Raw genomic sequence first — 24,966 nt, 5'->3', positions numbered from 1 at the left:
CACACACACACACACACACACACACACACACACACACACACACACACACACACACACACACACACACACACACACACACACACACTCGTTTATGCAGTCACTAAAAGCACAACAAATAAGTAGACTGATGGTAATGAGACACAGGTGAGAATCATCACGCGTTACCTGCCGGTTCACCCCGCCTCCTCTCCGTCCACAGCTGACGCTCGACCACGCCCCCCACTGCCACATGACCGCTCCCTGCAATGTAGCTAATCAAAGCCCACTTCCTTTCTGTGAACGTGAATATCAGCAGGCACATGCAATAGTTCCTGATGTCACTTTAACCCTGACAGAGGCAGGCAACCATTCATGTTCTAGTTCAGTTTTCATACTGATAAGTGCATTATTTCATTTGCGTTTAATAGTTAGCTGTAGGTTATACATTTTGGCTTCTGCCATTTCTGACCACTTGAGCTTACTTCTACAACCACAGGGTAAGACTCGAAGGAAAAGTGCTAGTGAGGTAAGGAAATGGAAAACATTTATGAAAATCGTGACGTCTCCAAAAGGAATGGTAGTGAAATCTGTCATTCTCCAACAGGTAGATATCCGTGATATAAGTGTTAATATGTTTAAATATATTTGAATCTATTTTTATGGTTTTATGGTGATATAGCTTACATGATCAAGCATTGTAAATAAGAAGTTTTCACTGATCATATCCAGAAACAGCGGATAATGTTTATGCGAATACGAAGCAACAGTGTCCAAAGCCCAAAAAACGCACAGGTATGTGTTTGCTTGATCATTATACTGATTACCTCACATCTGCGTAGCTAAAATATGTTACTGAATGGATAACAAATGGGTTTATCATTCAGCTTCATCTCCATTTGGGTACAAGATCATCATATGTGCTCTTGGTCTCCTAATGCTTGGTGCTTTAGCATCACTCTGTGCTTTAGGGATCTTGTGTGAGTATTGCTTATCATCTTAATCTTTGTTGTTCTTATTCAACAAATCACCAAAAAAGTCTAATTTGATTGTTAAGTGAGACGAATTCCCCGTACCACCCATTTAGACCATTTTATTACAATACGGTGCCTATGCACCTTCAGTGCTTGGCCTCCTAAAAAAGTTTTCAGTCATGTTTCTGTGGTGTTCTTGTTCAACAGATCACAATAAAGTTGTTTCCACTGAGATATTAAGTGAGAAGTATGAGAATGCCACAGCCACACTGATGGTGCTAGGATACAAAGCCAAAGGTACGAGGTCTCTGAGGTTTTCCTGTTTGCTTCAGCAGCTTGCAGTTGTTCTATGTGTGGTATTAACAACTCTGGCCAAAGGTGTTAAGTGCTCTTCACTGGCACGTCGTCATTTATATGCCTTTATTTATTTATTTACTTACTTACTTACTTACTTCTTTCTACCTTTCTTTATTTCTACACTTTCACATGGGAGTTAACGGCAGATTGTAGAACACTTCATACACTTTTTTTTCTGAAATTTGTGTACAGTCTCGGCTACCTACACAGCAATTCTGGTGTACACCTATCAATGAACGGACAATCATGATGAAATCTTGGCATGAGGTTGCACTAAGCTTTTTTTTTTTTTTTTTTTTTTTTTTAAACGCCTTGGATTCTATCTCCACGATAAATTAACAAATGTCAAAAACTGTATGTATCCTGACTCTGTGGAATCTCTTGAAAAACCTCCTCTACTTCGCATGAAATTTTATATATATCATCCTGAGACCAAACCTTTGCTGCTACAGTCAAATATAATTTCTGGTTTCACCTGTAAAACCAGAAACTTGAAACTTGTACAGAGTAGACAGGGCATTCTTAGAGAATGTCCACCCACAGCTCTTCAGATTTCAATTACTAATCATTGCAAGCTAAAATTTTGGTGGGCTGCTAATTTGCGAACCATGTGTAATACTCCATTTGCCTTAAATGTCATATCAAGGTTGTGTCTTGTGTTTGTAAAGTTTCTTGTTTTTTAATTGACCTTACATAGTTTAATAGTTTAAGATAGCACATCTTTTCAAACTGCTGCCCCACCAACTTTTTTTTTTTGGGTCTTCTATGACAGTCAGCACTCAGACGTGTTCAAACACTCGGTATGTATCCGCATACCAAAATTTGTACAACCAATTTGTAAAAGGATTGTACTGTTATGTTTTTATACATTTTTTTAACTGCACATTGCTAAAGAATCACCTAAAAATCCACCATCCAGCTGAGTTTTCATGATTCTTCACACCCCAATTTTCTGAGACAAATCACCCTTTCAAACTGAATCCCTGGCCTGACTACTTCACACCAAAAAGCATTGATCTGTACACAATATGAACTTTACGGACTGCTGGATGCCACCTAATGGTTATATAGTGTGTGACAGTTTAATACATTTCAGCACGGAAGATTTTTATTTGAAAATCAAAATTCTGAGTGAGATTGAATTATGCTTATCAACTTATTTAAGGTCACACATATATGATATAATAAATGATCAAATTCAAGTTGAATATTAATCTAATAATATTGTGTTCGGTGTTTTTGTATTCATTTTTTATTCGTTATACTGTATATGCTTGACTGTTTTTTTTTGTTTGTTTTTTTTTTTTCCTCCATTGTGGTTAATGGGTTAAAATCAGACTTGATTCCAGGTGATTCATTTAAAGCTTAATAGAACCTTTTTACATGAACACATTAGGAATTTTTGTTTGTGTGTAGGAAAAAAATAAGAAAGAAAATGAAATCCTGAAAAATTCGTCTTTTCCCTTATGTATCAGAAAAAGAGAGTATCTATGAAATGCAAAAGATGAAGCATCAGGAGCTCGTCTCTGCCTGCAACAGTAAGACTAGTCTTTTTCTCTGGTTTACTCCCATCATTAAAAAGTCATTTTGCATCAGAAACTCTTCTTTTTTTTTTGTATTAGAGACAGAAAGACCGTATAAAGAACTGAAGGCAAAGCATCAGGAACTTGTCTCTGCATGCACTGGTAAGTTTGGTCTTTTTCTTTGGTTTATTCCCATCATCAAAAACCCTTTTGCATGAAGAATTCTTTATTTTTCTTTTTGTTTTAGAGACACAACAGCTGTATAAAATGCTGAAGGAGAAGTATCAGCAAGTTCATGAACGTCTCTCTGCATGCAATGGTAAGCCAACCAGTGGCCTCAGCAGTGGTTATGTATAGCTAATACTTGTATTTTGTAATGCTATAAAACAGGCTTAGATAGATACATAGAAAGAATTAGGATTGGTTTAAGTAAATCAATCAATATTTGATTTTTTTTTTTTTTTTTTTTTTACTTGTACAGTGACCTTGCACGTTAGAAAGGTACTATATGAATGGAACACATGATTATTATTATTATTGTTGCTATTATTATTGTTGTTATTATTATTATTAAGTATGTTTTAAGTTAAAAAAAAAAAACTCTAGGCAATGCAGTGTACTTCAGTAATAACACGGTTTTCAGAGAATATACATGCAACATATATATGCACTATTCTCCAAAGTCTCATTTCATGATTATTATTTTTTTTGCTCTTGAAAAAAGCAAATCAAAACTGCAGACACTGTGAGGAAGGATGGAAGTCTCTTGGTTTAAAGTGTTACAACTTCTCAACTAACAAACTGACCTGGACACAGAGTAGAGATTACTGTGTGGAGAAAGGAGGCCACCTGGTGATTATAACCAGCCAAACTGAACAGGTGAGTGTAGTGGTTCACTATGCTGCTGCTGATTTCACTTGCATTGGTTGCAGGTGTAAGCTATGTGCCATGTTTCTACATTAGGATTTTGTATCTTCACAAATTGGAGAAACACACTGGATTGGCCTGAATGACCTGGAGACTGAGGGAAAGTGGATGTGGGTGAACAACCAGCCCTTAAAGACGGGTGTAACGTAAGAGTGTGTTCACTCACACACTCTATAAACTCATTTTACTGTTCCTTTTAAAGATATACAATGCTCCAACAAAGCATATACTAACGTTTGCATGAACTGAATTAATTGATTACAGTTTTTCTTTCCTATGAAGGTTCTGGTTTAGAGCTCCAGAGGGACCACGTGAGCCTGATAACTGGAAAAATGAGGACCCTTCTGGAGAGAACTGTGTCGCTCTGGGGGATGCAAATGGTAACACACATAAATGGTTTGATGCTTCTTGTCGTAAGACAAAAAGGTGCATCTGTGAAAAGTAAGACTTCTCTTTTCACTTGCATTTGTGCCTGAAAATACTTGGTTTTTTTTGAGAAACGAGGATAATTTTTGGTTGTTGAGTCTAAATATTTGGTATTGTGAAACAGCTAACATTACATTTACCTGTAATTTATTTTTTTAAACATGTACACAACCAGCTTTAAATTTAAATACAATGTAACCGTGCACTTTTTTGACAGAAGTATATTTTTACAGAATCTATTATGTTTCACTTTTCTTTGGCATTGTAAAAATGTCATTGTATTTTTAGCTTGTCTTAACCACTAGAAGATGGTATGAGGTGATGTATGTACTTTTCTCCTGCTGCCTTATGGAAGTGTCTCAAATTGTACTGGAGGGGATGAACAATAACTTTCTTTCAAAAGTTATTCCCTCAGTTGGAATCCCCCCAGAGTGTGACACAGCAACAGGTTTTTCCTTTAATTTGTCACCCATTTCTATATACTTATGAATGGTGTGTGTCCATTTTATGTTAGCTAAAACTAGATAGAATGTTAAGTTGCTTTGAATACCATTAAGGAAAATTTAAGAATTAATAAAATTTTACATGGCTTGAAAATATAATGTGTGTGTTTTATGTTATAGATGATTTGCATAATGTAAGAATTTCAGTTCTAATGCAGCAATATTGTGTTATAAACGGCAGAAAAAGCATTAAACAGAAGACAGAAAACACCCCAATCCAGGGTCAGTTTTACAGTTTTTGCCCTCTGCCAGGCATCTGATGCTACATTTTGAAATGGATTCTTTGTCCCCATGCCAGAATCAAACATTTGTTTCTCATTAAACTGCTAGACTCTAGTGAGTTTTCTTTTTCAAATTTCACACCAGTTAGTGCATTATTTAATATGTGTTAACTTGTGTTATTTAGTTATAGTTAGTTGTAGGCCATACATTTCTACTAGTGTCATTTCTCACTGGAACTAAAATAAATGAAGCTGGACACTGCAAACCCACAAGCCACAACAGTAGCAGAAGCTGCACACAAACAAGAGATAAACTACACGTGACATGAGTGACTTGTGCTTGCTAGTGTGGATGCAGGCTAACACTCTAGTTAGAAGCACTAGTGAGGTTAGGAAATGAAAACAAAATTAAAATTAAATCTACAAAGATGGCAATTCTGACCTCTTCAAAATAGACAGTAGTTAAAAATGTCACTCTCACACTATGTTCCAATATAAGAGTATTATAAAACAAATATAAGATTATCATGTCACTGGCAGATCAATTTGTTTTTTTTTCTTCTATAAATAAATAATTGAAATAAACAAAATTACAGCAAAGTTACAGCAACACACCTCATACCATGGCAGAGCTTGAAAACATCCGCAGAGAGAAATGAAAGAAGATCCCCAAATCTATATGCCAAGCTTATAGCATTACATCCGTGAAGACTTAAGGCTGTGATGACTGCTGAGGGTGCTTCACTCAAAACTCTGAATACATGCATACATATGCTGTATAGCAAATTTGGCAGTTCTATATTCATTGCTATTGCATGGCAATGTGTTAGATCAGTATTTCACTTCCCTCTCATTATAAATAGTGGGGGTTAACTACAACATTTCCTATTATCGTAGAGTTCAGTTTAAGACTGTAATGCGAAGCCAGGTTAGGAAATGAGAAAAAAAAGGGTAATTATCTAGCAGTTAGACATCTGAAACTTTTATACATTTAAATAAATATTTTTTGATGATTTAAATATGAAATGTATTCAGGCATTGTAAATGACAAGGAATTTTCAATTGTTAGGACCAAGAACAGAGGATCCTGATTATGTGAATATGCCGAAGTGGCGTCCAAAGCACGAAACATGCCCAGGTATGTCTTGTTTAGATATTCAAATTTATTCTAATATTTATTAATTTATATCTCTATAATTTTATCCATTTATAGTGACATTTAATTGTAGTAGAGACATCCATGAGAAAAAATTATGCTTGTTATTACTTACATTATAGTAGCTATAAATAGTCATTCCCTCTCTTTTTTCTGGATTTTAAAGTGAGACAAAAATGCAGCTTGTCATGTTACAGAAAAACTGGAAGTGCAAATTCCTCTGTCCTGAAGACTTTCCCATAACAGAAAACTGACTGACATTTACGAAGCACCGACACCTGAGACTCATTCTGTTAACGTTACATAAATATTTCCTCGCAGAAAACTTTACCACATCAACAATTCTGCATTTTTCTTTAATAAATAATACAATTTTTAATCCATTAAATATTAGCCTTAGATTATGTAGAGTGTTCACCATATTAGTCCCTGTGAATGACTTGCTGTAGAAACAATATTGTAAAAGAATGATTAATATTCACATTAAAATAAATCTCTGATTTACAGCCGGCACTACTGTCAAAGCTGCTGTTATAGAAAAACCCAACACTTTCTGACCAATCAGATTTGAGAATGCAACATTTTTGGGTTTTTAGTGATTAAAAAAACAGTTCTAACCTATTACTTTGTTTATTACATGGCATGAAAATGATCTTAGCAAGTGATACTCTGAATAAAGGAAAAGTTACCAAATGGTTCTCACCATGAGAATGTTACATAACAAATATAAGGCCATTAAACCTATTTGTCGGCATATTTACTAATTTCAAGCTTAATGCTGTCTTATTCTATTGGCAGATCATTTTGCTTTTTTCTAAAAATAAACACATAAGTGTTTTTTACTTAGGGCTACACACATGGTGTGTAGCCCTAAGTAAGGCTTATTCCCCTTCTTATTAAGATGCTTCATAAAAACAACATTTAATGCATATAAAATTCACCAGTGCATTATTTAACCATAATGGTGGGGTTTTTCATGCATCTATTATATCCCTGCACTTTTCCTGTCTCCACTTATTGCATTTTAAGACTGTCCAAAAAATATTTTGTTTCAAGATGTCCCATAGAAGCATGGTTTGTTAATTTGAGACATCTTGAAAAAAAAATTATAAACATCTGTACATGATTTGAACAGGCTTTATACTCATTTTGTTTCAGTAGTACATCATATAAATGCATTATGAATATGTGGAATATATTACTCATGCCAATTTTATAGCCATATGAAAAAAGTCAAAGCAATGTCACACTATATATGCATACATATTCTCCAAAGTCTCATTTCATCATTGATTTTTTTTTCTTCAACTTGTCTTGACAAAAGTAAATCAAAACAGTGGACACTGTGAGGAAGGATGGAAGTCTCTTGGTTTAAAGTCTTATTACTTCTCCACTTTTAAGCTGAACTGGACACAGAGTAGAGATTACTGTGTGGAGAAAGGAGACCACCTGGTGATTATAACCAACCAAACTGTTTGCATGAACTGAATTAATTGATTACAGTTTTTCTTATCTATGAAGGTTCTGGTGTCACTGTCCAGAGGGCCTAAATGAACCTGATAACTGGAAAACTGAGGACCCTTCTGGAGAGAACTGTGTCGCTCTGGGGCATGACAATGGTGACACACATAAATGGTTTGATGCTTCTTGTCGTACGCTGAAACAATTCATCTGTGAAAAGTAAAATACCGCTCTTTTCACTTGCATTTGTGCCTGCAAATACGTGTGTTTTTGAGAAACGAGGATAATTTTTGGCCATGCCACAGTTTGAGCCTGATTGATTGATATTCTAAAATAGCCAACATTAAATTTGCCTATACTTTTTTTTTAAATACCAGGTATCAAGGTAACCATTCACTTTTTGGACAAGAGTAAATCTTTTACATAATCCATAACATTTCACATTTTTTTTTCAACATTTTAGAAGGTCTTGGATTTCAGACCTCTCTGCTTAAATGGACAGATGTTTTTTTTTTATGTGATTATCTAAGCTTGCGTAAACCTCTAGACCATTAGAAGATGGCATGAGATCATGTATGTAGATTTTCTCCCTCTGCCTTGTAGAAACTTCAACATTTAACAATATCTATTTAGAATAGTTTGACTATCATGAATCGCCAGTGTTTTATTTCCTTGAAAACATGTTAAAGACAAAGCGACTGAATGGTTATAACCTTGAAGATGTTTAGTGACTCATACAAGGATCCACATCAGTTCTGATGAGCTGATTCTGATTAAAGGTAAACCTGATAACACAGCATAACACAGCAACAGGTTCTCCTTTAATTTGTCATTCATCTCTGTACTTCTGCTATGTATGTTTGCTGATGATTGAGTGGTGTGCCTTTTGTGTTAGCTAAAACTAAATGTAATATTAATTTGCTATTAAAAAATTAATAAAAGTTTACACAGCTTGAAAATGTAATGTGTGCTTTATTTGTTATAGACGATACATTGCACTGAAGCTCTACTGGGTTATGGATGGCAACAGAAAAAGCAGTAAACAGAAGATAACTTTTTTTTTTGGTTTAGGATTATAGTCACTTTAATGGAGGTTGTGGTTTATTATTTTGCCCCCTGGACTAGATTACCCTTTATTAAAAAAACATCTGGAGCTTAGCTTCAGAGAAAGCAGATATATCTGGAAATTGAAACTTCTTAATTGTGCTGCCCCGTTCTCTAGTATCATGCCCCACAGACTACAGGCTAACCCAACTGGCCATTTACCTGGAGCAATTCACAGCCGACAGTCTTATTCCAGGCATCTGATAATATTGAAAAGGATTCTATTTTCTAAACTTGCCTGAGCATCTTTGTGCAAAGATAATGTCAGGTAAAGAGCCAGTTTAACAAACCTAATGATAAAAACAGTCAGTTTGTTCAAAATGTGTTCAATAGGCTTGAGTTCAGGGCTCTGTTTAGGACACTTAAGTGCCTCCACACCCATCTTGGCAAACCATGTCTTTGTAGACCTCAATCTGTGCACAGGGGCATTGTCATGCTGAAACAGAAAAGGGCCACCAAGTTGAAATGCACATCTGCATGTCTGCTCTTGGTCTCCTCCTAATGCTTGGTGCTTTATTGGCACTCCGTGATGTAGGGATCTTGTGTGAGTATTGCTTATCATTTCTATTTTTGTTGTTCTCATTCAATAAATTACAATAAAGTGTCTCATTTAATATGTTATGTGAGTAGAATTCCCTGTAGTGTCACACCCATTTAGACATTCATTCAATTTTTATTGCAATTTATTTAAAACAGATTAAATATTTTCTTGTAAAGGCATAAAATACAAGTTGTTTAGAGATAGAATCAGTAGTAAATTTCTAATTTCTAAGCAAGTAAACATTATAGGTAAAAAACAAACAAACTAATATTTAACTGCAATTTGTTTATTTATTTATTTATTTATTATTAATTAATATGTAAACCGTATATATACTATATATACATATATATATATATATATATATATATATATATATATATATATATATATATATATATATATATATAGTGACAAGCAAAACCACAGAGAGGCTGAACACAAGCATGTTCTTTATTTGGTGGAACAGAACTGTGTACTGGCCGGCGCTGCACTGGGACTTACTATGCTCACTGTCTGTCCCAGTAGTCACTGTACTGTCTTGTACTGTTTTGTACTGTCTTGTGCTGTCTGCACATGTTTGCACTTGTGCACTTTATTGTATAATTTATGTAGTCCCTTGTAGTTCTGTGTTGTTCTGTGTTTGTCTTATGTAGCACCTTGGTCCTGGGGAAATGTTGTTTCGTTTCACTATGTACTTGTATATGGCTGAAATGACAATAAACTCCACTTGACTTGACTTGACTTGGAAATTTAATTGTTCAGTGCAGGAATTAAAAGGTGGGGCAAAGGAGTGAGTTGGAGGTGAAGGCTTGGATGCGGTGTGATCCTGTGGGTGAACGTGGCGAGCAGGCAGCAGCAGCGTGGCAGCGAGACGGAGGGTGCACGACGGGTGCTCTCAGTGGGCCAGGCCGTCGGCGTGCAGAGGATGAGGCTTGTCTTCCGTGCTTAGATCTCCGTCTGGTGGGGAAAAAAAGGACACACACGTTAGAGCAGTCATACTACTCTCCTACCTCTCTCGAGAGTGGCCACAGGCTTCTTTTATATCCCTCCATCTTCTCGGTGAGGGTAGATGATTGGTGCTGTCCTCATGGCTGCCAGACGCGCTGCATTAACTCGCTCCACCTCGCAGCCACACGCACTCCGGCCATCCAAAACAATGGGGGTGCTGAACCCGTGCTCTACTTTCAGCACCCTGCCGGCAGTCGTGTGAGGAACGATGGATGATTTTCGGCCTGTCGTCACAGTACCCTCCCCCCAAGCTCCGTACCTACTGCTGGCATGCAATGGGCCCAGAGTGAATAGCACCGGAAGAGCCCGCATTACCGTGTTGAACCCCAGCTCGATGTTGCACGGTGAAGTGGTAATCTTGCAGGGATGGGAACCACTGCATTACTCTGGCATTGATATATTTGGCCTTGGCCATCCACTGAACGGGAGCGTGGTCCGTTACCAAAGTGAAGGGCCAGGTAGTATTTGAACTCCTCCGCTGCCCACTTGATGGACAGGGATCGTGTTCTCTTCCCCGTTGAAGATCTGTGAGAGAACAGCTCCCAGTCCTGTCTCGGAGGCATCTGTTTGGACAATGAAGGGGAGACTGAAGTCTGGGTTTCGCAGCACAGAGAAGCATGTCAGGACCTGTTTTAATTCCGCGAACACCTGCTCGGCCTCCCAAATCCATTGCACCCGGTTCGTCTGGCCTTTCCTGATGAGATCTGAGAGGGGAGAGGCAATCGAGGAAAAGTTGGGCACAAACTGTCTATAATATCCAGCCAACCCCAAGAAGGCAAGTACCTGTTTTTTGGTGGTGGGTCTAGGGTACTCACGCACGGCTTCCACTTTCTTTTCCTGTGGCATGAGGAGGCACCGGCCGATGCAGTACCCCAGGTAATGTGCCTCTGACTTCCGGAGCTTCCCCAGTACCTCCCTGTCATTAGTCCTTACACAGCCGGATGCTCCCGTCGGTTTTAGGCACCATGATGATGGGGCTGGACCAGGGGATGGTGGACTCCTCGATGATGCCGTCTTGTGGCGGGCCTCTATGACACTGTAGGGCCGCTGTCAGACCACAACTCCTGGAGGGGTTTTGATGTCGTGGTGGACCAGGTGGGTGAGACCGGGGTTGGAAGAGAAGACTTCCGCAAACTGGTCCACCAACTCAGCCAGTTCTTGGCTTTGGGTCAGCGTGAGCTTCTCACCTCAGTGGACCAAGGTACACTCAGCAGGATCTGTGGAGAGGCTTGCAAACGCAGATGCAACAGGGGTAGGCTCAGTCCATTTCTTAAGCAAGTTGATACGATAAGTCTGTGTGTGTGCACGCTTACCTGGCTGGTGCAGGCGGTAGTTGACGGGACCCACCCTCTCGAAGACTGTGAATGGGCCCTGCCACCGAGCCAGGAATTTGCAGGTGGTGTCCAGCAGGAGGAGGAGGAACTTGTAACCAGGTTGAAACTTCCGAGGCTGAGCGGGATGGTTGTAGGCCCTCCTTTGCTCCCTCTGAGCAGTCTCCATGTGCTCCCTGATGATCGGCATCACCTTGTTGATGTGTTCCTGCATCTCTTGGACATAATCCACCACGAAGTGATAAGGGGAGGGCTGCTCCTCCCAAGCCTCCCAGGCCATGTCCAGCAATCCCCGAGGTCGCCATCTGAAGAGCAGTTCGAAGGGGGTAAAGCCAGTCGATGCTTGCGGGGCCTCTCGGACGACGAAGAGGTCTATCACCCTCTAGAGCATCCTCTTCAGCGTTTGGTTAAACCTCTCCACCAGCCCGTCCGTCTGAGGGTAGTAGATGGACATCATCAGGTGGGTCACCTGCAACAGCCAACACAGATCCACCATTAGTTTGGACATAAAGGGCATACCTTGGTCGGTGTTGATGTCCTTGGCGATCCCCACATGGCTGAAGAGGAGAAGGAGCTCACGGGCGTACTCCCTCGATGACCCGCACCTGAGCCCATCAGTTCTTTAGTCTGGCATCCTCCTTTTGCTCCTGGCCAGTTTCCCTATCGAGAAGACACAAGGTTAGTTGAAAGGGGGGGGGGCTCACCTGCGGAGGTCACTCCTGCATCTCCTTCGTCCTGGGTGAGGCAAGCTGGCTGGACCCTTGACCACCTTGTCTTGGTCTTCCTCTTCCTCGTGGCCCGTGAAGCTCTGGCGGTAGAGAATCCCGGGTAGTCTTGGCCCAGTAGTAGGCATACGGGGAGCTCAGGGATAAGGCCTACCAGGATGGGCCACTCCTTAACCCGGTGGCTCACAGAGACATGGGCCGCTGGGGCCTCCCTGATGTCCCCATGAATGCAGGAAACCGTCAGGGAGCCATTTGAGGCGAGGATGGAGAATCGGGCCAGGGTGACCGTGCTCCTGGAGTTGAGGAGTGCCGAGACTGGTCTGCCATTAACTTTAATGGGGACTGTGGGCAGGCTTTGGGGGTCACTTTATGAAGGGCGGATCCGGCAAGCCAGGCCTTCTCTACGCGTCTCTGGGCAGTGGCCCCGGCTCGGTCGGCATGGACACGTCCTGGGGTGTCCCATAGGCGGAGCAACTATGGTTGGGTCTCCCCTCCCCTTGGATGTGCAGATCCAGACATCTAGCCGGAGAAGGTCGAGGGAACTCCTGTCAGTCACCCCTGCCATTTTTAATCTTCTATACACTTTTTTTGCAAACATATCAATATGACCAATGAACCAATAGTTTCCTCCCACCTACTGAAAGGTGGATTTGCTACTGTCCATTGCCCCTATGTATGAATCTGTGAATAGTGTGCTGTGATGGACTGGTATCCCATTCAGAGTGTATTCCCACCTCACTCCCAGTGTTCCACAGACAGACTCTCGACCAGCCATGACCCTGACCAGAATAAAGTGCTTACTGAATATGAATGATGAATGCACTGCAATGTGATTGAGGCAACATTTCCTGATACAGGCTCCAATCAGTTTTCTATATAAATTTTCATACCCATTAATGCATTATTTATTTGGCATTTAACTAGTTAGGCGTAGGCTATGAATATTAACTGCTGACATTTCAAACCAAAAGAGGACAGTTCACGCCCAGTAGCTACAATAGTAGCGGATGCTAAACACCCACATCTAACAGTGCCACTACCGACTTCTGCTTGCTGGTGTGAATGGAGGTTAAGAGTCAAGTGTGAAGCACTAGTGAGGTCTGAAAATGCAAGCTGTCTATGAGGATATCAGTTTTGACCTCTGCAAAATGGATAGTAGTGAAAACTATCATTCTCCAACAGGTAGATATCTGAAATGTTTATACATGTAAAAATATTTAAATACATTTTTGATGGTTTAAATTTGATATAGTTTACATGAACAAACACTGTAAATGACAAGGAGTTTCACTTCTCATCATCAGACATAGAGGATGATGTTTATGCGAATATACAGGATTGCCACACAAAGCCCAAAAAATGCACAGGTATGTTTGTTTGATGATTATACTGCTTATCTCACTTCTACTTGGCTAAAATATGTTTTATGAATGGTCAGAAAATGGGTTTATCATTTAGCTTCATCTGTCAGATTTGATTACCATTTGATTTTGACTTGGATTATTGATACTGAAATATGAACATATGAATGCGTGACTATGTCAATATGTGAGAGAATACAGCTGTTTTGAATTAGATCTATAGCAGAGTTTCTCAACTCCACTCCAATCCTCAACAAATCTGATATGAATCATCAGCTAATTATTAAGTCTTTCATGAGTTTGATCAGATGTGTTAAGAGAAAGGAATCCCCTGAAGCTGTGCAAGGCAGTGGATCTCCAGGACTAAAGATGGGAAACTCTCTATATGACAACAATCTATGAAATAATTACGCCTTCTCTCTCAGATATCTCTGAGCGCACTGAGCTGAAAGACAACAAGAAAACAGGAAAGATCTTCATATGTGCTGTTGGTCTCCTCCTAATGCTTGGTGGCGCTTTATCAGCACTCTGTGCTGTAGGGATCTTGTGTGAGTATTGCTTATCATCTTTATCGTTGTTGTTCTCATTCAACAAGTCACAATAAAGTGTCTCATTTAATATGTTAAGTGAGTAGAATTCCCTGCAGTGTCAAACCCATTTAGACTTTCATTCAGTTTTTATTGCACTTTATTTAAAACATACAGTATGTGAGAATTTTGTTGTAAAGGCATAAAATACAATTTGGTCAGAGACAGAAACAGTGGTAAATTTCTAATTTCTAAGCAAAAGCAAACATGATACTAAAAAGAAAGAAAGAAATATTCAATGAATCTTTTAAGATATTAAGATATTATTAAATTTTTATTCATCCATGTTTTCATCTCATCTTTGGAGTCTCTCACAACTCTTTGTGGCTTATAACAAAACCTTTCAGATTTGCATTTAAGCTACATTTAGTGCTGCTGACAGACACTTTTATTCAAAGTAAATTGCTGTTGTGAACAGATGCAAGCAGTAGATAGTTAAGGACACAAACATATTTGGAAATCAAAGCCCAAAAAGTTCCTGGCAGGCATAGAATTTAATTTCATATCAATAGTCCAGAATGTCATCCACTGAGCTAACACAATAGTTTTGCATGACAACAGTGAGAACTGACTGACATCCACAGATGTCCTAGTATTAAAAACATATATTTCTCCTTGTCTATGCATAACAATGGTATTCTTGTTCAATAGATCACAATAAAGTTGTCTCCTTTGAGATAATACATGAGCAGTACGAGAATGCTACAGCCACACTGATGATGCAAGAAGATAAAGTCAAGGGTAAGTTTCAGAAGTTTCCTGTCTGCTTTAGCAGCTTGCAGCTGTGTTTAACACCTCTGGCCAAAGGCCTTGATATGCTGCTGGAAGCTATTTTTTAACGCAAGCTTTTTAAAGCAAAATGTTTGACAGTTATCATTTCACTCTCTTCACTGTCACAATTTATAATTTACAAGGCACCCATGCACTATATAATAATAATAATAATAATAATAATAATAATACTAATAATAATAATAATAACTAGTGGTGAAGAGTATAAAACACACTGACTTGTATAAAAGTACTGCTACTGTATTAATAATTCACTTGCATAAAAATAACAGTAGTCATCAAGAAAATTACTCAATAAAGAATAAAAAAAAACCTTTATATAGAAAGTTGAAATTTGGTCTGCCTTTTCTTAAATCTTAGCATACACTCACATTTGTGTGAATGGACTGATGAAATCCTGCTACAAGGTGACATTTTACACCTTGGCTTATATCTCCACAATATACAGATAAATGTTAAGTTTGTGTGTCTTTGGGATCTCTTGAATTTAATGAAAAACTTCCTGACAAAAAGTTGTTCAAACAACTTTTGGAAAAACAGGATATAGCAACTTAGTGACTTCTTTAGTTCCACCTAGTGGCTGTGCAGGGTGTGACAGTTTGGTTAATACATTTCATTAGAAAAGGCTCTGACCACAGAAATTTACAGTATTTCTGTTTATGCTTAATCAACTTGTTTAATGTCACATCTTTTATAAAATATTAAATGAAAAACTTCCTGACAAAAAGTTTTTCAGATGACTTTTTACTGCATAAACCATTTAGCAGGCTAATGCATTTTCCAGATTTCTATAGTAAATGTATGATCTTGATTCCGATGTCTGATGTTTACAAAACTTGTTAAACATCAATCCACAAATTTAATAAAACTCTTTTTTAGTTTTTGTTTACAAGTTTCTTTTTCAAGTTTTTGGAATGCTTTATGCTTGGTGTGTGATTTACTAGAATAGCCTAAACAACATCTGTATCTAAACAAATGATTATAATGATACACAGCAAAGACAGGCAAAACAGGATATAGCAACTTAGTGACTTCTTTAGTTCCACCTAGTGGCTGTGCAGGGTGTGACAGTCTGGTTAATACATTTCATTAGAAAAGGCTCTGACCACAGAAATTTACAGTATTTCTGTTTATGCTTAATCAACTTATTTAATGTCACACATCTTTTATAAAATATTAAATGATCACTGTTGACTATTAGAGTAATGCCATACTGTGTTTACTGTTTTTGTTTTCATGCTTGATTCATTTTGCCTGACTGAATTCAATCCTGACAAATTAAACTGTTCTTTTGTCTATCAGAAAAAGATGTGAAGCATCAGGAGCTCATCTCTGCATGCAATGGTAAGATTGCTCTTTTTCTCTTGTTTACACCAATCATTAAAAATCTTCTCTTTGCATCAGAAAATCTCTTCTTTTACATTAGAAACAGAAAGACTGTATGAAGTGCTGAAGGTGAAGTATAAGCAAGCTCATGACCATCTCTCTGCATGCAATGGTAAGATTGCTCTTTTTCTCTTGTTTACACCAATCATTAAAAATCTTCTCTTTGCATCAGAAAATCTCTTCTTTTACATTAGAAACAGAAAGACTGTATGAAGTGCTGAAGGTGAAGTATAAGCAAGCTCATGACCGTCTCTCTGCATGCAATGGTAAGATTGCTCTTTTTCTCTTGTTTACACCAATCATTAAAAATCTTCTCTTTGCATCAGAAAATCTCCTCTTTTACACTAGACATAGAAGGGCCAATTTAATATCCTTATGAAAAAAGTCAAAGCAATGTCATGCTATATATGCATACATATTCTCCAAAGTCTCCTTTCATCATATTCTTCATCTTGTCTTGAAAAAAGCAAATCAAAACAGCGGACACTGTGAGGAAGGATGGAAGTCTCTTGGTTTAAAGTCTTATTACTTCTCCACTTTTAAGCTGACCTGGACACAGAGTAGAGATTACTGTGTGGAGAAAGGAGGCCATCTGGTGATTATAACCAGCCAGACTGAACAGGTGAGTGTAGTGGTTCACTATGCTTCTGCTGATTTCACTTGCATTGGTTACAGGTGTAAGCTAAGTGTCATTTTCTACATTAGGATTTTGTATCTTCACAAATTGGAGAAACACACTGGATTGGCCTGAATGACCTGGAGACTGAGGGAAAGTGGATGTGGGTGAACAACCGGCCCTTAAATGAGATGGGTATAACGTAAGAGCCTTGTTCACTCACACACACTCTATAAACTCATTTTACTGTTCCTTTTAAAGATGCTCCAGCAAAGCATATACTAACATTTGCATGAACTGAATTAACTGATTACAGTTTTTCTTATCTATGAAGGTTCTGGTTTAGCTCTCCAGAGGGACCACATGAGCCTGATAACTGGAAAAATGAGGACCCTTCTGGAGAGAACTGTGCCGCTCTGGGGGATGCAAATGGTAACACACATAAATGGTTTGATGCTTCTTGTCGTAAGATAAAAAGGTGCATCTGTGAAAAGTAAAAGACTTCTCTTTTCACTTGCATTTGTCCCTGAAAATACTTGTTTTTTGGGGGGCTTTTTTTTGAGAAAGAAGGATAATTTTTGATTGTTGAGTCTAAATATTTGACATTGTGAAACAGTTAACATTAAATCTACCTGTAATTTATTTTTTTAAACATGTAGACAACCAGCTTTTAATTTAAATACAAGGTAACAATGCAGAAGTATGACAGAAGTAAATTTTTTACAGAATCTATTATGTTTCACTTTTCTTCGGCATTGTAAAAATGTCATTGTATTTTTAGGTATGGTATGAGGTGATGTATGTAGATTTTCTCCTGCTGCCTTATGGAAGTCTCTCAAATTGTAGTGGAGGGATGAACAATAACTTTCTTTCAAAAGTTATTCCCTCAGTTGGAATACCCCCAGAGTGTCACACAGCAACAGGTTTTTCCTTTAATTTGTCACCCATTTCTATATACTTTTGAATGAGGTGTGTCCATTTTATGTTAGCTAAAACTAGATAGAATGTTAAGTTGCTTTGAAAACCATTAAGGAAAATTTAAGAATTAATAAAATTTTACATGGCTTGAAAATATAATGTGTGTGTTTTATGTTATAGACGATTTGCATAATGTAAGAATTTCAGTTCTAATGCAGCAATATTGGGTTATGAACGGCAGAAAAAGCATTAAACAGAAGACAGAAAACACCCCAATCCAGGGTCAGTTTTATAGTTTTTGCCCTCTGCCAGGCATCTGATGCTACATTTTGAAATGGATTCTTTGTCCCCATGCTCGTTCAATCAATCAAGGCTGTTGCAGCAGTCATTGCCGTGAGAGATGCACAACAAATGCACAGTGAACTAGCTTTCCCCACACTGTTTCATATTTTCAGTGAAGTTATAAGTAGTTCTCACTAGATCTAAAAAAAGAAGCTGGACATTGCACCCACAAGCCACAACAGTAGCTGAAGCTGCACACCAACAAGGGATAACCTACATGTGACTTAAGTGACATTGCTAGTGTGGATGCAGGGTAACACTCTAGTTAGAAGCACTAGTGAGGTTAGGAAATGAAAACAAAATTAAAATTATGTTGTTAACGTCTTTGCGCCAGATACCACAGCACACCTTCAGTGATCTAGTGGAGTCCATGCCTCGACGCGTCAGAGCTGTTTTGGCAGCAAAAGGGGGACCAACAAAATATTAGGCAGTTTTAATGTTATGGCTGATCGGTGTATGTCCCATTATAAGAGTATTATAAAACAAATATGAGATTATGTCATTGGCAGATCATTTTGGTTTTTTTTCTATAAATAAATACTTGAAATATTCAAAATTACAGCAACGCCTGGTATACCATGCCAGAGTGTGAGAACTTCTGCAGAGGGGAACGAAAGAACATCCCCAAAACTATATGTGCCAAGCTTATAGCATAAGGCAGTGATGACTGCTGAGGGTGCTTCACTCAAAACTCTGAATACAAGCATAGGTATATTGTGCAACACATTTGGCTGTTTGGCATGCTACATGTATTCACTGCTATTGCATGGCAATGTGTTAGATCAGTATCTCACTTCCGTTCTAATTATAATAGTGGGGGTTAACTACAGCATTTCCTGGTATCACAGACCTCAGTTTAAGTCTGTAATGTGAAGCACAGATTAGGAAATGGAAAAAAAAGGCAATTATCCAACAGGTAGGCATCTGCAAAAATAATTTTTTTTTATTTAAATATGGCATGTATTCAGGCATTGTAAATGGCAAGGAATTTTCAATTGTTAGGACCAAGAACAGAGGATCCTGATTATGTGAATATGCAGAACCGGTATCCAAAACACAAAACATGCCCAGGTATGTCTTGTTTAGATATTCAAATTTATTCTAATTATAATTTTATCCATTTATAGTTACATTTAATTGTAGTAGAGACATCCATGAGAAGAATTTATGCTTGTTATTACTTACATTATAGTAGCTATAAATAGTCATTCCCTCTCTTTTTTCTGGATTTTAAAGTAAGTAAGACAAAAATGCAGCTTGTCATGTTACAGAAAAACTGGAAGCGCAAATTCCTCTGTCCTGAAGACTTTCCCATAACAGAAAACTGACTGACATTTACGAAGCACCGACACCTGAGACTCATTCTGTTAACATTACATAAATATTTCCTTGCAGAAAACTTTACCACATCAACAATTCTGCATTTTTCGTTAATAAATAATACAGTTTTTAATCCATTCAATATTAGCCTTAGATTATGTGGAGTGTTCACCATATTAGTCCCTTTGAATGACTTGCTGTAGAAACAATATTGTAAAAGAATGAATTAATATTCACATTAAAATAAATCTCTGATTTACAGCCGGCACTACTGTCAAAGCTGCTGTTATAGAAAAACCCAACACTTTCTGACCAATCAGATTTGAGAATGTAACATTTTTGGGTTTTTAGTGATTAAAAAAACAGTTCTAACCTATTACTTTGTTTATTACATGGCATGAAAATGATCTTAGCAAGTGATACTCTGAATAAAGGAAAAGTTACCAAATGGTTCTCACCATGAGAATGTTACATAACAAATATAAGGCCATTAAACCTATTTGTCGGCATATTTACTAATTTCAAGCTTAATGCTGTCTTATTCTATTGGCAGATCATTTTGCTTTTTTCTAAAAATAAACGCATAAGCAAAATGATCTGCCAATAGAAGAGGAATTTTTTAAGCTTGAAATTAGTAAAAAAAAATCTAGAAATGGGCTTAATAATCTTATATTTGTTTAAAAACAATCAAAATTACTAATAAAAGAAATATTACTTGAATTTGCCTATATTCCAAATGTTTTTACTTGCTATCATTTTATGTAGTGTAATTAGCTTCATTTGTCAGATTTGATTAGCAGTTTTGACTAGGAGCCTTGAATTTTTAATAAAGAAATATGAACACATGAAGTTTTCTAACTTAACAAATGTGAATGATCAGCTAATTTTTAAGCCTCATGTATTAACGAAACCTTGAAGTTGTGCAGTGGATCCCCAGGACTAAGTTCAGGAACCTCTCTATATGACAAAGATCTATAAAAAAGTCTTTTCTCTCAGGTAGGTATGAGCGCACTGAGCTTAAAGACAAAAAGAAAACAGGAAAGATCTTCATATGTGCTCTTGGTCTCCTCCTAACGCTTGGTGCTCTTTCAGCACTCTGTGCTGTAGGGATCGTTTGTGAGTATTGCTTATCATCTTTACCATTGTTGCTCTCATTCAACAAATCACAATAAAGTGCCTCATTTGATACATTAAGTGAGTCATCATACCTATATAGACTTTCATTAAATTTTTTATTCCAGCTTATTTAAAACCTGTGATAATTCAGTTGCAAGTTACAGAACCAGTGTTAAATTCCCCCTTCAGTTGTTGTCTTTCCATTGTCGAGTAACACCAGGACATAGATGTTACTCCAGCCTTTCTTCTCTCTCTTGAAGTTAATTAGAACCCGGAATGCACAATGTCTTCTTTCCTGAAGACTCTCCTAAAGCAGAACACTTAGTTACTGTTACAAAGCACACTGGAGACTCTTGCTGTCATCCTACCATTAAAACATGCTTTTCTATGCAGAAATTATTATAAATTGGTGGTTCGATTCCCACCTCCTCCCTGTGTGCGTGGAGTATGAGTGTTCTCCCCATGCTTCAGGAATTTCCTCTGGGTGGTCCCCTGGGATAGGCTCCAGGTTCCCCGTGAAACTGTGTAGGATAAGCAGTACAGAAAATGGATGGATCTAAGTATGACTTTAACCCTTTGTATTCTTTTTCAACAGATCACAATAAAGTGGTCTCCTATGAGATATTAAGTGAGCAGTATTCTAACGTTACAACAGCATTGATGATGCAGGAACGCAAAGCCAAGGGTAAGTGGTTTCAAGAGCTTCCTGTTTGCTTTAGCAGCTTGCAGTGGCTGGATATTTTCAGAACTCAATATTTCACAGTTATGAAGTCATCCTCCTCACTGGTGCCTCATAATTTAAATGCCAGCAATGCCAGGTGCTTGTATTTGATTGCCTCTATTATTATTATTATTATTATTATTATTATTATTATTATTATTATTACTATTGTTGTTGTTGGGCTTTTCTCCGGTTTATTCCCATCATCTAAAACACTTTTGCATCAGAAACTCTTCTCTTTTGCATTAGAGATAGAAAGACTGTATGAAGCACTGAAGGTGGAGAATCAGCAAGTTCTTGGACGTCTTTCAGCATGCAATGGTAAGGCTTTTCTCCCACCTGTACTTCCATCATCAGAAAGCCCTCACACAAGACATCTTATTGAAGCCTCACCAGTAGTTCCATATTCTAAACAGGGGGTTGGTGTGTTTACATGATGGGTGTAGCCAAAGAGCCTCCAGAAAATAGTGTTGCCTAGGGGGCAGTCGTGGCCTAATGGATAGAGCGTCGGACTTGCAACCCGAAGGTGAACCTGAAGGTTGTGGGCTCGAGTCTCGGGTCCGGCAGGGATTGTAGGTGGGAGGAGTGAATGACCAGCGCTCTCTCCCACCCTCAGTACCACGACTGAGGTGAGACCCTTGAGCAAGGCACTGTACCCCCAATTGCTCCCCGGGCGCCGCAGCAAAAAAGGCTGCCTACTGCTCCGGGTGTGTGTTCACGGTGTGTGTGTGTCTGTGTGTGTGTGTGTGCACTTAGATGGGTTAAATGCAGAGCACAAATTCCGAGTATGGGTCACCATACTTGGCCACAAGTCACTTCACTTCACTTCAAAAATAAGTATATGATTATTCTGATCCTTTTGAGGTGACTATACAGAAATAAAATTTAATTAATTTTTTAGATGTATAATTTTTTTTTTTTTTAAATCCAAAAACTGCTTAATTGATAATCATTCAATAATAATCATTCACCCACTCTTCTAAAGAGGCTGGATCTGTGAAGAGCTGATGATGATGTTGAGGCCTGCACAGGTTCTCCTATCTCAGCCAGTGAGCTCTGTAACCACTTCAGTGTTGTAGCTGGACTCCTGGACACTTATCTTACACTTGACCTTCTTGCCCAAGCACTGAGTTTGGCCTGATCTTAGTACTGTCTGGGCCATGCTATATGTTTTCCACTTTATTATAATGGATTTCACATTGCTCCTAAGAAGGTTCAGAGTTGTGGTGATGTTTTAATAACCTTCTGGAAGCTTCAAGGGCAGTTTCTTGGTCTTCATGATGGCAGGACTGATCTGATCTGCCACTGGACAGTAGTTGTGAGTCCTCCCAAAGACAGGGATATTTATTGTGCAAGCATACAATTGGACACAGGTGGATGTAAAATTAACACAGGTGTACCCTGTTTAACATATTTAGTGTAAGCTCTAAAGATTTAAATACTAGTCCAAATTTAGATTGCTAAAGTAAAGGAGGGTGAATATTATGCTTATTTTAAACTTTTTATTATTATTATTATTTATTCTGAGGATATCTAAATATTTTAATATTATTTCTGTAGAGAGTCACTTTGAAATGAGCAGAAAAATATCCCAATAAAAAAATTAAAATTGAAGTTGCAATACAGCAAAAAGAGAAATAATCACTGGATGGTGAATACTTTCTGGTATACTTTAAAAACAACTGTATATTTGTTTTTTAATACTATAAAAACAGGTTAAGATTGCTAGATAGACAGGCTGCTGAATAGATAATAAAAGTCCACAGTCCAAACTCAGGAATCAAACACAGTCCAGGGTCATAGACAATATCCAGAATATCAAGATCCAAAAGGGATCAAACACAGAGAAAAGTAAGATTGCTCTTTTTCTCTTGTTTACACCAATCATTAAACATCTTCTCTTTGCATCAGAAAATCTCCTCTTTTACACTAGACATAGAAGGGCCAATTTTATATCCTTATGAAAAAAGTCAAAGCAATGTCATGCCATATATGCATACATATTCTCCAAAGTCTCCTTTCATCATATTCTTCATCTTGTCTTGAAAAAAGCAAATCAAAACAGCGGACACTGTGAGGAAGGATGGAAGTCTGTTGGTTTAAAGTCTTATTACTTCTCCACTTTTAAGCTGACCTGGACACAGAGTAGAGATTACTGTGTGGAGAAAGGAGGCCATCTGGTGATTATAACCAGCCAAACTGAACAGGTGAGTGTAGTGGTTCACTATGCTTCTGCTGATTTCACTTGCATTGGTTACAGGTGTAAGCTAAGTGTCATTTTCTACATTAGGATTTTGTATCTTCACAAATTGGAGAAACACACTGGATTGGCCTGAATGACCTGGAGACTGAGGGAAAGTGGATGTGGGTGAACAACCAGCCCTTAAATGAGATGGGTATAACGTAAGAGCCTTGTTCACTCACACACTCTATAAACTCATTTTACTGTTCCTTTTAAGGATGCTCCAGCAAAGCATATACTAACATTTGCATGAACTGAATTAACTGATTACAGTTTTTCTTATCTATGAAGGTTCTGGTTTAGCGCTCCAGAGGGACCACATGAGCCTGATAACTGGAAAAATGAGGACCCTTCTGGAGAGAACTGTGCCGCTCTGGGGGATGCAAATGGTAATACACATAAATGGTTTGATGCTTCTTGTCGTAAGATAAAAAGGTGCATCTGTGAAAAGTAAAAGACTTCTCTTTTCACTTGCATTTGTCCCTGAAAATACTTGTTTTTTGGGGGGCTTTTTTTTGAGAAAGAAGGATAATTTTTGATTGTTGAGTCTAAATATTTGATATTGTGAAACAGTTAACATTAAATCTACCTGTAATTTATTTTTTTAAACATGTAGACAACCAGCTTTTAATTTAAATACAAGGTAACAATGCAGAAGTATGACAGAAGTAAATTTTTTACGGAATCTATTATGTTTCACTTTTCTTCGGCATTGTAAAAATGTCATTGTATTTTTAGCTTGTCTTAACCACTAGAAGATGGTATGAGGTGATGTATGTAGATTTTCTCCTGCTGCCTTATGGAAGTCTCTCAAATTGTAGTGGAGGGATGAACAATAACTTTCTTTCAAAAGTTATTCCCTCAGTTGGAATACCCCCAGAGTGTGACACAGCAACAGGTTTTTCCTTTAATTTGTCACCCATCTCTATATACTTATGAATGAGGTGTGTCCATTTTATGTTAGCTAAAACTAGATAGAATGTTAAGTTGCTTTGAAAACCATTAAGGAAAATTTAAGAATTAATAAAATTTTACATGGCTTGAAAATATAATGTGTGTGTTTTATGTTAAAGACGATTTGCACAATGTAAGAATTTCAGTTCTAATGCAGCAATATTGGGTTATGAACAGCAGAAAAAGCATTAAACAGAAGACAGAAAACACCCCAATCCAGGGTCAGTTTTATAGTTTTTGCCCTCTGCCAGGCATCTGATGCTACATTTTGAAATGGATTCTTTGTCCCCATGCTTGTTCAAGCAATCAAGGCTGTTGCAGCAGTCACTGCTGTGAGAGATGCACAACAAATGCACAGTGAACTAGCTTTCCCCA

At 37.9% G+C, this 24,966-nt stretch overlaps 3 protein-coding genes across 5 annotated transcripts; all 3 read left to right on the top strand.

Moving 5' to 3' along the window:
* The first annotated feature begins 196 nt into the window (after positions 1–196).
* Positions 197–18,028, top strand: LOC113543852 (asialoglycoprotein receptor 1). 3 transcript variants are annotated; one of them, XM_034301480.2, is made up of 13 exons: positions 197–337; positions 476–583; positions 709–771; positions 864–956; positions 1,158–1,247; positions 2,783–2,845; positions 2,930–2,992; positions 3,078–3,149; positions 3,555–3,709; positions 3,794–3,903; positions 4,040–4,137; positions 5,977–6,045; positions 7,585–8,221. In XM_034301480.2, the coding sequence occupies exons 2-13, from the start codon at positions 514–516 to the stop codon at positions 7,611–7,613; spliced, it is 975 nt and encodes a 324-aa protein (XP_034157371.1). In that variant the 5' UTR covers positions 197–337; positions 476–513; the 3' UTR covers positions 7,614–8,221. The 3 variants fall into 3 exon arrangements, 2 of the variants coding, with proteins under 2 accessions (XP_034157371.1, XP_053087219.1); XM_053231244.1 differs by having other exon boundaries at positions 259–583; positions 7,585–8,219; XR_008301226.1 differs by lacking the exons at positions 5,977–6,045; positions 7,585–8,221 and adding an exon at positions 17,772–18,028 and having other exon boundaries at positions 260–583; positions 4,040–4,501.
* Positions 14,020–17,739, top strand: LOC117596412 (C-type lectin domain family 6 member A-like). Its single transcript, XM_053231245.1, has 7 exons — positions 14,020–14,145; positions 14,836–14,925; positions 16,279–16,474; positions 16,557–16,628; positions 16,830–16,984; positions 17,068–17,180; positions 17,313–17,739. The coding sequence occupies exons 3-7, from the start codon at positions 16,318–16,320 to the stop codon at positions 17,473–17,475; spliced, it is 660 nt and encodes a 219-aa protein (XP_053087220.1). The 5' UTR covers positions 14,020–14,145; positions 14,836–14,925; positions 16,279–16,317; the 3' UTR covers positions 17,476–17,739.
* A 1,053-nt stretch (positions 18,029–19,081) lies between the features above and the next one.
* LOC128317709 (C-type lectin domain family 6 member A-like) lies at positions 19,082–24,674 on the top strand. The gene is made up of 8 exons (XM_053231474.1): positions 19,082–19,154; positions 19,241–19,309; positions 20,555–20,674; positions 21,270–21,359; positions 21,645–21,716; positions 23,448–23,602; positions 23,686–23,798; positions 23,929–24,674. Exons 1-8 carry the CDS (start codon positions 19,127–19,129, stop codon positions 24,089–24,091), a joined length of 810 nt encoding a protein of 269 aa, XP_053087449.1. The 5' UTR covers positions 19,082–19,126; the 3' UTR covers positions 24,092–24,674.
* The last annotated feature ends 292 nt before the right edge of the window (positions 24,675–24,966 follow it).

Source organism: Pangasianodon hypophthalmus, chromosome 29 (genome assembly GCF_027358585.1).
Source record: "Pangasianodon hypophthalmus isolate fPanHyp1 chromosome 29, fPanHyp1.pri, whole genome shotgun sequence".
Lineage (NCBI taxonomy): Eukaryota > Metazoa > Chordata > Actinopteri > Siluriformes > Pangasiidae > Pangasianodon > Pangasianodon hypophthalmus.
Note: the sequence above shows the minus strand (reverse complement) of the source record. Positions and strands in the feature narration are given on the sequence as shown.

Bases quoted from the DNA above. Each gene is read 5' to 3' on its own strand.
- LOC117596412 (XM_053231245.1), top strand. From the start codon at position 16,318: ATGGTAAGATTGCTCTTTTTCTCTTGTTTACACCAATCATTAAAAATC. The intron at 16,985-17,067 runs GTGAGTGTAGTG...TTTCTACATTAG, and splicing joins TAACCAGCCAGACTGAACAG to GATTTTGTATCTTCACAAAT. The intron at 17,181-17,312 runs GTAAGAGCCTTG...TTATCTATGAAG, and splicing joins TTAAATGAGATGGGTATAAC to GTTCTGGTTTAGCTCTCCAG.
- LOC113543852 (XM_034301480.2), top strand. From the start codon at position 514: ATGGAAAACATTTATGAAAATCGTGACGTCTCCAAAAGGAATGGTAGT. The intron at 957-1,157 runs GTGAGTATTGCT...CTTGTTCAACAG, and splicing joins CTGTGCTTTAGGGATCTTGT to ATCACAATAAAGTTGTTTCC. The intron at 4,138-5,976 runs GTAACACACATA...TTCAATTGTTAG, and splicing joins CGCTCTGGGGGATGCAAATG to GACCAAGAACAGAGGATCCT.
- LOC128317709 (XM_053231474.1), top strand. From the start codon at position 19,127: ATGGAAAAAAAAGGCAATTATCCAACAG. The intron at 19,155-19,240 runs GTAGGCATCTGC...TTCAATTGTTAG, and splicing joins AAAAGGCAATTATCCAACAG to GACCAAGAACAGAGGATCCT. The intron at 23,799-23,928 runs GTAAGAGCCTTG...TTATCTATGAAG, and splicing joins TTAAATGAGATGGGTATAAC to GTTCTGGTTTAGCGCTCCAG.